The sequence below is a fragment of the Pseudopipra pipra genome, chromosome 4, assembly GCF_036250125.1.
Source record: "Pseudopipra pipra isolate bDixPip1 chromosome 4, bDixPip1.hap1, whole genome shotgun sequence".
NCBI lineage: Eukaryota > Metazoa > Chordata > Aves > Passeriformes > Pipridae > Pseudopipra > Pseudopipra pipra.
The window spans coordinates 61,553,986-61,568,236 of record NC_087552.1 but is presented as its reverse complement, the minus strand read 5'-3'; the positions used below and the strand labels follow the sequence as shown (position 1 = coordinate 61,568,236).

The window sequence follows — 14,251 nt, the reverse complement described above, 5'->3', positions numbered from 1 at the left end:
AGAGGCCACTTGGCTTTTGAGAGCCACCATCAAAACCTACATGCTTCAGTAACAGCTGCAGCACTGGAAGAAAGTACAGAAGTCTAAAAATTTGCCTTTAACGGGGTTACTTAGCAGCTTCTGTATTCACTGTGCCTTCCCATCCAAGAGATCATTTTATGAAGGATTCTGAAAGAAGGGTCCAAGTAAAACATGAGCTGATAATCAGATAATCAGATGCAACAAATACCTTTATCACAGCAGATCATATGAAGACTAGAGCCAGAATGGAACACATGCACAGATCCTTGTGATCTTTCCTGCCAGCTATTTTTCCTTCTCAGCCAATGGAATATGGCAAGGTAAATACCACACAACATCAATAAACCTTCCTTCTTTTGTTCTGTATATTTTTCTGTGAGCTCAGATCCTTTCTAAAAAAGAGCACTTGAGGCTCAGGCTCTGTCTACTAATCACAGTTTAGGAGGTTTGTCCACATTGGAATTTAACAGACATAATTACATAGATGTCTTCAGCATCGATGGTACCCAGCACCATTAATATTAAGCCAAGCATGATTAAGGATCAAAATCTTACAAGACAGATGCTTTCTCAGACAAGCAAGGTGATTTTCTCATTGAAAAAATGCGTATGTTTCTAGGTCGCCCCCACCACTAAAGTTACAGAGCACATTCAGACACTGGGTTGGAAATATAATATTGTGGTGAATAAAAGATCATTTTCACATAATTCCCCTTTCATTAATTTAAGTTTCTTGTTAAAAATAATTTTTTATGAATTTACCTGGCTATTGAAACAAAAAAATCCATAAGACTGCAATTTTCTATTAATCTTACAAGTTTGCTGAGACAAACATGCTATACATATTTTAAAACAGGGTATCATTCTACATTTATTCAAATCAGTTGGTAAACTGAGTGTAGCACAGGACAAGGTTCCCTTTCTGAAGGAGTCTCTACATGTAAGTAGTTTACCCTCCAATCCCAGGAGCATGTGTGAGGCTCAGGTGACCAGACCCGCTGTCAGGCATACAGGAACTTCAGTTTAATCAGGCATAAGACTCAAAAGAACAGGGGTCTTTGCATTACCTGCTCAACGCTTGTCTTAACTACAGGTGAAATACCTAAAAAGTACAAGCCCACAGGAAGCAAGAACAGAAAATAGCTGGGGGAGGCTGGGAGGGACAAGAGTGTGAATGCACGGCTCTGAATTTTAATAAGCCAGAATCTCAAAATGAGTATTAATGAAGAAATTTTCTGAGTACAGAAAATGTACTCAGAGACTAAGTATATAAGGCAGCAATAGAGTCCAAAAGCAGACTGGGCATGTCCCATTACCAGCCAGATTCACATTAGTACACAGTACACCAAATATTAACTCGTATCTGGGGTGGAAAATGTTTCTTTCTGCACTCAGATAAGATAGGTAAAAACATTTTACATTGCCTGTAAAGGCAAGTTAAAGGGTACACTAAAATGTAACCTTTAAACTTCACAATGTAACAGCACACCACTTCCTGTTCAGAGATAGCACTCCCAGATCAATTAATCATGGCTAAGACGAACAAATGGTCAACATTCTTAATTAGTGCTGATGCATTCTCCTCTGTGCCCTCATCTGTCATGAAGACTGTTTAAAAATCTGAGTTATTAGTCTTTATTGAGGAGTGGATCTGGTTAATATCTGTAAGAATAGAAATCATTCATCTAGCCACTATACACTGGTACCTGATAATTCCTACCGCTATATAAGCTACAGATAACCACTGTCCTCAGACCATCTTGGTAGCTATAAATCAAAACGAGTGTGGCTCCCAAGCAACCTGGGTTAATTTTTGTTTACAATACATCCACTGAAAATGTTGGTAGGACACTTGAGGAGACTGCTTATAGATTAGTGCAGACGAAAATATATAAAGTAGTCAAGGTAGAAAGGAAGGAAACACATCAGTCACACAAAACACAGTAAACCCTCTCTCATTCACACTTAATGAAGATCCATTGTGATCACTGAACTTTATCAATACCAAATTTAAGCAAAGATTCTAAGTGCACAAAACACAATTCATTCACTTGATAATTATACTTTCATTTATACGAGTCAAAGTATTTGAGAGCAACATATCTATAGAAGTTTTAAGCTACTGCATTGAAACTCAAAAGCATTTGTTTAAACTAAGGTTTACTCCCCAACTTTCAGTGCAAAGGAATTGGTATTAGCAACACTGAAAAAAGCACACTTCAAATACACTTTGTATTAAATAAGAATGTAATAACACAAAGTAAATTACTAGGAAAAGCAAATATAAGATTCAATATCAGCTGTAAATTTCAGGATTATTAAGATCTTATGACTTATAATTAGTAGGGAAAAGGAAGTTTTGCATTAAATTTTACAAGTTCTTCTGTTGTTCACCAAACACATAGACAAAAATCTATGGAAAGACAGAGACAATTGATAACTCAACACAAGTGCAGAAAGCAGGTGTGGCCAAGATCTCGATTCAAATCAGTTTTCTACTCTCTGACCACGCATGTAGATCAAGGTATGGAAAAAAAGGAAAAATGTACAGGAAGGAAGAAAGAATGAAAACTGAAACTAAGCATCCAGGAATAAAGCCAGTAACCTTAAATAAAGTACTACTTTTACAACTAAGGTCTGCATCTCTGAAGTTCTTGTTTTACCAATTATTTTTAATAAATCAGTGGACTATGACAGTCCTTCATTTTAGCTACTACTGAATAAAAACAAACAAACAAACAAACAAAAACCAAAAACAAACAAACACCAAAAAAAAGAGGGGAAGTTCCAGAATTTAGATGTCAATTCATACTGCTCTACTATTTTCAAATAAATTTCTGATGAATGAGAGACTTGTGACCGATTGGAGCTTTTAAAGTAGAAATTACCTTTCCACTGCTTCGTGACTAAATCTTAATCTCTTGCAATCACAATAAGACATTTTAATAGATCGACACCACTCTGAAGTTAATTACCATGCTTTAAACAGACACAGCAGTTTACTGTGTTCATGCTTCTAATCTATTTCAATGTACAATGAAACAGAATAACACAAACAAAACTAGCACTGAACAATTTCTTCAAGTTTTGTGGAATGTTAGAGAAATCCTTGCAAACTTAACATTTAAAAGAATGACTATAAATTGATACTAGAAACCAATAATAAATTACCTCTAAAACTGCATGATTTAACAGCTAGTACCCCATTATGCACCATATAGTTATATCTCAAGTAATTTACTTTCAATGACAAAATTACTCAAGGAAATTATTTTCCTCTAATAGCATTCAAGTATACAGTTTTCTACATTACATTGTGAAGAAAACTATTTTTGTTTTCTTCCAAGCTTTTTTTTTTTAACTATAGCTTACCCATATTTCTGAAGCACTAGAGCTTCAGAAATAGATCCCAGGGGTATCTACCCCAAAATGAAAAAGTACACATATATTTCATAAAGTATTACTATGTGAAAAAAGACAAAGGATAGCCTAAGCCCAAATTAAGTAACTAACTTTAGGACAAGGTTTCAAAATGGAAGGTTTCAGCTGAGCTCCCAAATTCTTATCTAGGTATCTAAATATTGTCCCAAAGGTTTCCAGTTGCTGTGAATGAAAATAACTCCGTTCTTCACAATTTTTAAACACTTCTATCAGAAAGCAAGTTAAGTGTTAGAATAACTTGTCTGTGTATATTGACATTTCCAATCTTTAGGTCAGCATACCTGGATATTTTCCTAAAAGGCATGTATAGCTCAAAAACCAAGTACAACCCTGTGACAGAAACTACTGCCTGAAAGTATTTCTCCTGTATGATGCAGGAGGTCAAGTGAGTTCATCAATTCATCAAATGGCTTTTCCTGGCTTTAAACCTGTTCCTGCTCTTGCACTGTATGTCAGTGTTTCATCACTTACTAAGTAAAGAAGTTGAACAAGTGATTCCTTCTCAATAGCTTGTTAGTACTGGTACTTTTACCTTTTCATAATACACAAGAGTCAACACCATGCTTCTGTGTAAACACCTTGTTCTCTCTTTATGTAACAACAGGAGCCTGGCTACAGTTTCCTCTCACAGGCCACTAATTTTTTAGTATTGGGGTGGAAATCCTCCTAGATATTCTTCTCCTCCTACAGATCTCAGAAAAGCAATACACTTCTAAAATCTAATTTTTATCATGCTGAAACAAAAATAAAGCAAAAAAATACCTCTGTAAACAGTAACCCCTGCATAATCAACATGTACAACAGCAACAAACATCCTCAGCATTATGCAAAAGCACCATTTTGCTTCTTTTCTTTATATACAGCTTCTGAAAGAAAACAAGGTTGCAAGTACACTGTTCCTTCAGTTGCTATTTTCATAAAATGAAAGCCCTTTCACTAGCCAGTGTCAGCCACTACCTGAAAACTCATCTAGGAAACCAGATTCTACTTCCAGATGCTTCCAAGGAAACACTTGGATATTAAAGATATGCAGGCATGCATATGTGAAAAATAACAGAAATAAAATTCCTCCAAATGGAAACTGGTGTCTGATTTTCTACCTTTATGGTGTCACTTCAGAAAAAAAAACATTTTTTATCCTATGTTACAGTGTATCTTACTGTAAATACTTCATTAGATTTGCAGAACTCCAGAGAAGAAATCAGATTTTGAGGCAAAATATAAATCAGTGAAAAATATTTTTCATTTGAACTTCAACAGAATCTGTATTATTGACTCCAGTCTGCTAGAGTACAACACTGTCTATGTTATACTTTCAGAAGTGCTATTTATATATTGTAACTCTAAGAGCTTCTTTGTTTCCTTCACAGGAAATTAGTCTTTCATAATTAATATCATAAAATGTTACAGCATCACTGTAGTACAGTTAATGGTTCTGAATTAAAATGTTTTGTCTCTGTATTGTTTTCAAATGCTTTCAAACAATTTTAACTTGCTGGGTAAGGTCTTTTTTCAGGTTTGCTCACAACATGGTCACTGTAACATGACAACAAATTACTTTGAAAGTGAAAAAAATCAAATCTTTTTCTGCTGTTCAAGTAAATATATTTATGATGCTTAAAAATTATGTATATGCTTCTACCATTTTGTTTCAAAAATTGCTAGATGTTGTTTTTATCATCTTCAATAGAAAAATGGTAGGAGAGCCAGGATGGTAATAAGGATGTTTCTGTAAGATTTCTTAGTTGGAAACAGGGAATTTGGAATCCATCTAATTAGAAAACTAAGTACGTGATGATTATTTAAAGTTGCATATTTTGATGGTTAGAATAAACCACTGTATGATACTTACATGATCAAAAAGAGGACAGGTTAAAAAAAATCCCAAAACAACATGAAGTTAGTCACTTCATGCAAAACTGCAGATAGCATAAGAAAAGTTAAATAAACAACTCATAAGTATTACACTTAGGGAATAGTGCAATTATTTTAAATATATACCAGTACTTAACCTAGCAGTCCTTTGACATACAGAATCATGAAATATACCTGTTACTACAAACAGGAATGCTTTCCAGATCTCCATTCCAGACACGTGCCATGGCTATATCCTGGGGCCGTGTCAAATTGAAGCATGGGCGAGTGATCTCTGCACTCCTGTGTGCTGCTCTCCAAGCAAAGAGAACACTGGGAGAGAGGCTGAAGGCTGGGCAAAGAATGGTACAGCAAGTCCTGTAACCTGTCTGCCTAGAGCCAGAATCCTGAGGTGTACCCAAGTTTGACTTCTGTACACAGCAACAACACACAAGATAGTATTTCGTTTCTTTTTACTAAATACATATACCCTATGTAATTTCGTTAATAGCAAACCACACCGAGAGTATATAAAATAATATGTAATATGAGTAACTTACTTTTATTTCCAACCAAGGCCACAAGTGGCTGTGTTTCTGATTCTTCATTCACTTTTTTTACCACATTATACCAGTCTTCTAAATTTTCAAAACTCTGGACATTGGTAATATCATAAACCAAGAGAACACCCTAAATAAAAAGATATATTTTAAACGTTACAGATTGTAAAAACACTTTAATACAGTAAAATTTGCATCAGTCTAAATTATTGTTATTATTATTATCATCATCATCATCATCATAAAATAGAGCATTAACAAACAATGGCACCATATCTTATGAGGATCAATTAAAGGGATTCTAAACTTTTGAGGTATACTCGTCATTACAGTATTACTCCCATATTCCATGCGTTTCAAATTCTACAATGGCAGAAAAAATATGGCAACACAGTAAAGAGCACAATTAGTTATATCAGAAATATTAAAAACTCCATTTGCTTTATGGGAAACTCAAAAAAGTATTTCACACTAATAGGAAGATAAAAATCGCACTGGAGAAGGACTTTTAGCTAATATTAGTTGTAGTTTCACTTTTCCTATTTTTGAAAAAAAAAAAAAATAAAAAAAAGACATTCAATTTTACATTTCTGTGCATTATCTGACTGTCATGTTTCTGCTGTCTGTCGGGGAGAAAGACCAGATTCCCCTTCTTCAGTGCTGTAGAAGACAAGCAAGAAGTACTGGTGAGCTTAAAACTTTCAAAAGAAAACTAAAGATATGGTCGGAACTCAGAAAGAAGGATGTCCCATATATTTCAGAGGTTTTGGACCAAGTTGCAGGTATAAAATACTCAAAGCAGACATTACTGAGGATTACTCAGCATTAATAGCCAATATTATAAAGCACGGCCTATTAACAGCCCAAATGTCATCCCTGTCCCCTCCACAATTCTAAGATCAGCTCTCAGATCTGAATTATTGACTTTTCTGCCCCTTCCTTCCACTACACCCTAATAAAGTCAGTATCTTGTAAATGAGGAATAAAATCAGAATTTCAGTTGCAGTTATTCTCATGGAGTTCACACCTAGGACAAAAAAACCCTGCAATTGCACACTGTTTCTCACATGAAATTTTCACAAATACTTTGAAGAAATAATGTAATGCACACAAAAGTAGCTGGTTCAATGACCTACTATCAATAGAAAAGATTTTTCAAGTCAAATTTTTTCAGGCATTTGTCTGGGCCCAGCTTTAATTGATAGTTTCACAAGAAGTGTCTTAGATCACAACATAGTACACTTAATTCATTTCACATGTGACAAAAAAATGGTACAGACTGTAAGATTACTTGAGAATAGTTTAGATTATATGATGAGAAACAATCTAAAAATAATAGGATGCAATTCAATAAATACCATGACAAGTTCAAAGGAAGCAATAATCAAGTGCATACTAGGAAGCATCTGGCTTTGTAACAGGTTCCATACAATAGGATCAAGGTGTTACAGATCACAGTTGAACATGTCAGGCTTATTTTGCAAATATCACATTGGCATGAAACATTCCAGATGAAACAATGCATCCAGCTTTGGACACTGAGTATCAAAAAAAAACGTAGAGCAGAATTCTAGAGACCAGTAACAATATCAGAGGTTTAGAAACCATGACTGACATGAGAAAATTGGGCAAAAAAAATGGACAGTTTAACAAACACAAGACTGATGGTAGGCATGATGATGCTGGTACAAGTTTCAAGAGAAGATAACAGTTCTCTTTGCATCTGATCTCACACGTTTGCAGATGACACTAAACTGGGAGGACTAGCCAATATGCCTGATGGCAGGGCTATGTAGACGTGCTCAGGGAATGGGTGAACGGAAATCTTTCAACATTCAAAAAGGATAAATGCAAAGCCTGGCAGCTGCAGAGGAATAAATAATAAAGGTTGGTGGGACTGACTGGCTGGGGAGCAACTGAAAATGATCTGCAGGTCCTGTTAGACAGAAAGTCAAATGTGAGCCAGCAGTGTTCCCTGGCAGCAAGGATGGCCAACTGGGCTGAATTAGCAGAAGCACAGCCACTAAAGCAAGCAACTGTTCTACTCAGCACTTGTAAGGTCATATCTAAAAGAATGCATCCAGTCAGAATACATCCTAAGGCCCCTCGAGACATCAGTGAAGTGGAGTAAGTTCAGCAGAGGGCCACCAAGACAATGAGAGGTTGAAGCATTTGTCCTACGAGGAAAAGATGAGTGAACCTGAATTCTTCAGCATGGAAAGGAGGTAGCCCTGGGAGGACCCAAAAGCAGCCTTCTATACCCCTGAGGAAGCTTTGAAGGAGATGGAGCCAAGCTTTTCACAACAGTGCATGGCAGGGGGATGAAACACAATGGGCATAAGCTGAAACAAGAGAAATTCAATACATATCATGAAAAGCTTTTTTACCATTACAAAAATCAAGTGAGTTGATCCAAAGGTTGCCCAGTCTCCATCCTTAGAGGTTTTCAGGAAAGAACTGGATAAATCCTTGAACAGCCTAGTTGCCTCCCACAGTTGACACTACTTAGGGCAGGAGGTTCGACTTCAGACCTCCTGAGATCCCTCCCACCCTGAACATTCTTACAAATCTGTGATCAATACGACATATAGAAATAGGTTTACAGCAATAAGATTATAGCAGGTGTAAAAACAAATGAACAACAAAAAACAGCCCATGGACACAGTATGAATGTCAAAGCTCTGAAATACACCACCTATAACAAAGTCACCAACACTGGAAAATTTTTAAGGTTATCAAAAATTAAACAGACATTATACATCCAGCTCTGAAGGAGAACAACAGATCCTACTGTGATCCCTTCAACTCCTACTTTCTTATGACAGCAGTACCAATCTATCTCTTTTCCTCCAATGTCAATAACACCTTGGCAAAATAAGTTCTTGTTCCTTAAATTTATATAGCTGCTATTTTCTATGGAACAGCTTTTACCAATTCCTTTAAGGAAATTAAAAATTATGACACACAACTTTATCTTTATTATCTTTCCTTCTTTACCAATCAAATCTAATATTAAACATCCACTTCCCTCTTCCAACTTTGGTACAATTTATTCCTTAATATCTTGCATCTCAGTTAACTTCTCCTGTCTTTACCCAAATGCCTGTGCACGTACATAATTGTCTTTCACTATCTAAGTCTTGCTCTAGGAAGGACATACTTGTGTTATTAAACGCTCAATGAAAAAGAAGAAACTCAAGCTAAAGGACAGGTATGGTAAAGGTTAATAAAAAATACCAGCCATAAGGCTGAAGGTTGTAAATGAGGAAGAGCACACGGCAATGCTTCTTTCACCAGCAGTCAAGTTCTCTCAACAGCTTGCAGAAGAGCAGACTATCTAAACCATCTTCAGCACTAATCAGAGTTAGATGAAAGAAAAAGTTAAGAGAGTTTGAACATTTAAGGTGTTCAAACTAATTCTAACTAATTCTAACAACTCTAACTAATTCTTCAACAAAATTCTACTCTGCTATATGTCCTCCAGACAACTGCAGCTCACCCACCCCTTTGGAAGAAAAGGTATTCACAGTGGATTCACCATGAAAGAGATCATTGAACAAAGTTTGTAACTACAGATTATCTAACTTCTCTTTGGTCCCTTTCTCTGTGATCTGAAACACTGCCTCTAAAGCACATTCTTTTCTTATTTTTTTTTAATCTTGTCGATATCTGCTATACTTAAGAAACAAAGATGGCAGGCATGACATCTTAGAGATTCAAAAAAAGGTAGCATGGCATCCAGGTCATAAAGAATACTTTCTGTTTAGATTTTTATCACAACAGCACTCTACAAGCAACTTACTATGATATAGATAATTAACAAAGGACTAGTCACAACTCCATGGTTAAAATTTATTTCACCTTTTTTAATTTAATAGAGAAATCCCATCATTGCTTTCAAAAAAATGTCATATTTTCCACAAACTTACAGTATATGAAGTATAGAACAAGTAAACAGTGTAAAAGCTGTTGTTTCCCTATTATGTATGAGGAACTAAGGTGGAAACACTGGCCTTTTTACACAAAAGTAGTGTATTTCCCTGCAGTGAAAAAGGTTTGAAACACATGGTGGTTGACATGCCAAGAACAGCACATTAGTTCTCTAGTCTCCAGCAATGTGTCAAATAGTCCCTGCTTGCATAATTGCACTCTAGTAAGAGAGACATTTTGCCCACATTAGTGCATATGTGAGTGCTTTTTGTTTTTGAATTATAGAGCATTTTCAGAAACAGGTCACTCAAAACTGAGAATATTGCAGAAATTATTTGCTGATCCCTGGAGAAAGTAGAGTCTGCAGTACTCTTATTCTACTAGCAAGCCAATTTATGAGGTAGCATATACTAGATCTTAAAGATAATTTAAACTAGATATGTGGGTAGGGGCAGCAATTACAGGTAAGAGATGGGAGTGGTTCTGAAAGATTTACCACACAAACAGCAGCAGTTATTTACAGCAGAACTGCTATTATGGAAGTGTTTGTAACCAGCAATATATTCGCATTAGACAATCAACATTTAAAAGGTGTCAAGCTTATATCAAGATTTGTCACAATAAAAGGAAGCTACAGAAAACAGTAATTAAAACCATATGTTTTCTTCTTCAGATTTATCCTCAGCTACCCTCATCCTATGACTGACTTTAGTATGAAGGAACTAAATTAACTTCCAAATTTTCATTAATATTCATTAAATAAGTCAGACCAAAATTCTAAATTATTTTTTCTAGTCACAGAATATTCACTTAGTAAAAGCAACTGCATTATGACACCTTATACATTTCCAGAAATGCTACTTTTGCAAGTGAAAACAGTTTACAGTCCACATTTATTTAACCACTGTTGTCTTTGTTGATACTGAGGACATGGTCACTCAAATATACGTGATTGAGTTGTCACAATTGAATGAGCTACTGTCTATCAGTACAGCTGTGGCACCCGACTACACAATTACTCTTAGCCTCTCTCAATTCTGAGATAAACATGCCAGTTTTAAACAGCTTTCTCTCACTGTTGATTATTAACACCTTTTATTTATAAAGAACAAAGAGCTCTTTTTTCCCCCCACAGCTTGTAGAGTTCTTCTGACTCACCACTGAAATTCAGCTACCAAGACGGAATGCATCAATTATAATGTTCTAAATGAGCAACATCAGAGAGGAAAAATGGGCTTAGGGAAAGCAACTGCTTCAAGCCAGCAGGTGAACTGCACTTTCTCCAACTGCAACTGCAAGCATGCAAGCAAATTACATGGGTTCTCATTCTCAAATCTGCCATTCTTATTTTAAAACATGGCACAAGAAGTTAGGGATCTCAATCAAAATATGGCATCTTAACAGTAACTTAACCTAGAGAATTGATTCAGGTCTCATTTTTCAAAGAGAAGGAAACCTCCAGTGGGCAAGGTTTGCAGCAAAGTACAGATGAACTACTCCACTTACTCCCCCTGATATCCTGATCAAATTCCAACCAAGATCCAGTTGAACTGTAGATCATAGATAATCTTTTCAGTTGCTTCTTAGATTCTCAAAACTTCCATCTCCAGCTGATTATAGTATTTTATTAGTAGGTCTACCATACACTTAAGATTTCTGAGCATAAAGCCAAGAATTCTGCCACTTATGATTTCCAAATCTCACAATGATCAACCAGATGGAAGTCTACATGAAGCTATGGGCATCTGCAAATACTGGATAGAAGCATGACGCATATTGTAGGTATGCTACAAACAATTCCACACATGTTAATCTGAATTATGTAGATTTGGAGAATACACAGATGAACACAATTTTTGCAACAGATCCAAATCATCTACTCTATATGTATCTGTGCAGCTCATGTATTTTACAAACAAGATGTTTAAAATCCCAGTTGCACCATGCATGCTGACCAAGTGCAACACATCATAGGCACACATACGTCTTTTGCAGCAACTTTCACTAGAGTTACTTCATTATTTTAAAGGCTTTCTTGTAGTGGGGAACCCCAAACTGAATACAATACTCCAAATGCAGCCTCAAAAATGTCAGACAGTATGATAATCACTTTCCTTGATCTGAGTACTTCATTCTTCTACTTCATTCTACTACTTCATACTAACACAGCTCAGTATTCAGTTAGCTTCTACTGTTGCAAAGGTGCACTGCAAACTCCCATCCAACTGTTGGTTTTTTTTCCCCAACAGGACACCCATCCAAGGGCTTTTTACTACAAAGCCATTTCACAGAATGACTGAGGTTGGGAGGGACCTCTAGAAGTCATCTGGTTCAATGCTCCTGTTGAAGCACCTAAGCCAGCTGCCAAGGACCATACCATGTCCAATTGGCTTCTGAATATCTCTGAGGATGGAGACTCTACAACCCCTCTCATCAACCAGTGTTCAGTCATTCTCATGGTGGAAAAAGTGTTTCTTGATGTTCAGAAGGAATCCTCTGTGTTTCAGTTTGTACCCATTGCCTCTGGTCCTGCCAACAGACACTACAGAAAAGAGCCTGGTTCTGTCATCTTTGCATCCTTCCTTCATATATGTATATATACAGATAAGCCTTCTATTCTCTACCCTGAAGAGTTACTACTGCTCCTTCAGCCTCTCCTCATAGGAGAAATGCCCCAGTCCATTAACCAGACTCTTGGTCCTTTGCTACACACTCTCCAGCTGATTCCTAGACAGTTGACTGCCAGCCTGAATAAGATTATTCTGTACCAGGCACAGGACTTGACATTTGTCATCCGTTGAACCTCACAAGGTTTCTGTTAGTCCACTCCTTCAGTTGGTCATGGTCTCTCTCAATAGCAGCCCTACCCTTCAGCACAATGACCACTGTTCCCCAATTTGGTGCTACTCACATACCGTGTTTTGTTCCATTGTTCAAAGAATTAATAAAAGACACAGCTCCAGTACCAACCCCTAAGGAATACAACTCATAATCAGGAACCAGTAAGACACTGAGCTATGGACCATCTCCCTTAAAGTTCAGCTGTCCGTTCAGATTTTCAGTCCACCCATCCCGCCTGTATCTCTACATATGGTAATAATATTATGGGAGATTATGTCAAAGGCCTTGCTGAAGTCAAGATAAATGATATCCACTGCTCTCTTCTCCACAGAGCTAACCATTTAACCACAGAAGGTAATCAAGTTGGCTGGGCACCGTTTACTCTTGCTAATTCCATGTTACCTCTTCCTCATTACTTTCCTGCTGTTTTGTTGTCTATTCACAAGAATTTTTATACATATTTAAAAGGATTTTCCTTTATAAATACTCCTACTTGTTCTACTTTACCTTTCCCCTTTTGCTTACAAAAAGCTACAGATGTTCAACATGCATTAAGCTTCTGTCTAGAAATAAGCTGAAAGCAGTGTTTTTCTTCATGGCGTTTCATGAATAGATGAAAATAAAGATAGTTTTATGTGTCTTTAACAGGCACTGTTACAAAGCTAATAGAAAAGTGTGTTAGAAGTCAGCTTTGATGATAAGAAGCCTATTACACACATTGGCAATACATGCCGACATTGGGAGTAACTAGTCCATTAAAAAAATTAGGGTTACAATGAGGGTTGAGGGAAGATTAAAGTCGAAGAGATTGGACATAGGGGGTTTTTTGTTAATGTGTTCTGAATGACTAGAAAAATCAAACTTTAGTCTTACTGATATCAACTTTTTCACTACTTTTGGGCACTGGTATTAACTTTTTGACCTGTTATTTCTGATAAGAAACACCTAAGTTTATCACCAAATTCAATACCAACAAAGTTAATAGCCTTTTATTTCCTCCACTGAGTTTACTTTGGGCATATGGCAACAATTTGTGATTAATCAAATTTCCTCTGTCATGGAAGCCACTTTCTCCTATTGCTTGGTAACAGGCAGCAAATCGGTTTTTATTAAAAAAAAAGAAAATGCTATAAAAGAGCTGCAACAGCTAAAAACATTCAGACATTTTTTTTGAAAGTGACAGAATGCTACACTGACAAGTTTGACTTTATCCCATTAACTAACAGATCCTAATCTCTGTGTTATACTTGTTAATATAAAGTTTCTGTCCAATAAGAGTTTTAGGATTCCATATTCCTATTGCCTAAAGTACTGGGACAAAAGAAATAGGTGTGTTTGTTTTCTTTTCATGTAAGTATAATATTATCTAATAAAATATGTTATGCCTATTGTTCTCATTACAAACTCCAAATTAAGGAACAGAATACATTTTAGGATTATTCATGCTAAGAAGTTTGGTATATAATACATCTTTCTAAATCATCTCATGACTCAATATTATATATATATATTAACATTATAATGTTATACTATTTAGCTCTTTCTTAATCCTACTATTCACTTCAAGTTTCTCAGTTAACCTCAAGATAAAATTAATTTTCACT

General features: G+C 36.1%; 1 protein-coding gene across 4 annotated transcripts in view; it reads right to left on the bottom strand.

Annotated features, from left to right (window-relative positions):
* The window catches only part of RAB28 (RAB28, member RAS oncogene family), a 63,192-nt gene that overhangs the window by 35,557 nt on the left and 13,384 nt on the right, over window positions 1–14,251 (bottom strand). For all 4 annotated transcript variants that reach the window (XR_010430249.1, XR_010430250.1, XM_064653223.1 and 1 more), the window contains exon 4: window positions 5,877–6,006. Coding sequence is in view for 2 of the 4 variants with exons in the window: in XM_064653223.1 (XP_064509293.1) it covers window positions 5,877–6,006 (130 nt within the window). In the remaining 2 variants the exon portion in view is untranslated. The remainder of the gene's footprint in view (window positions 1–5,876; window positions 6,007–14,251) is intronic.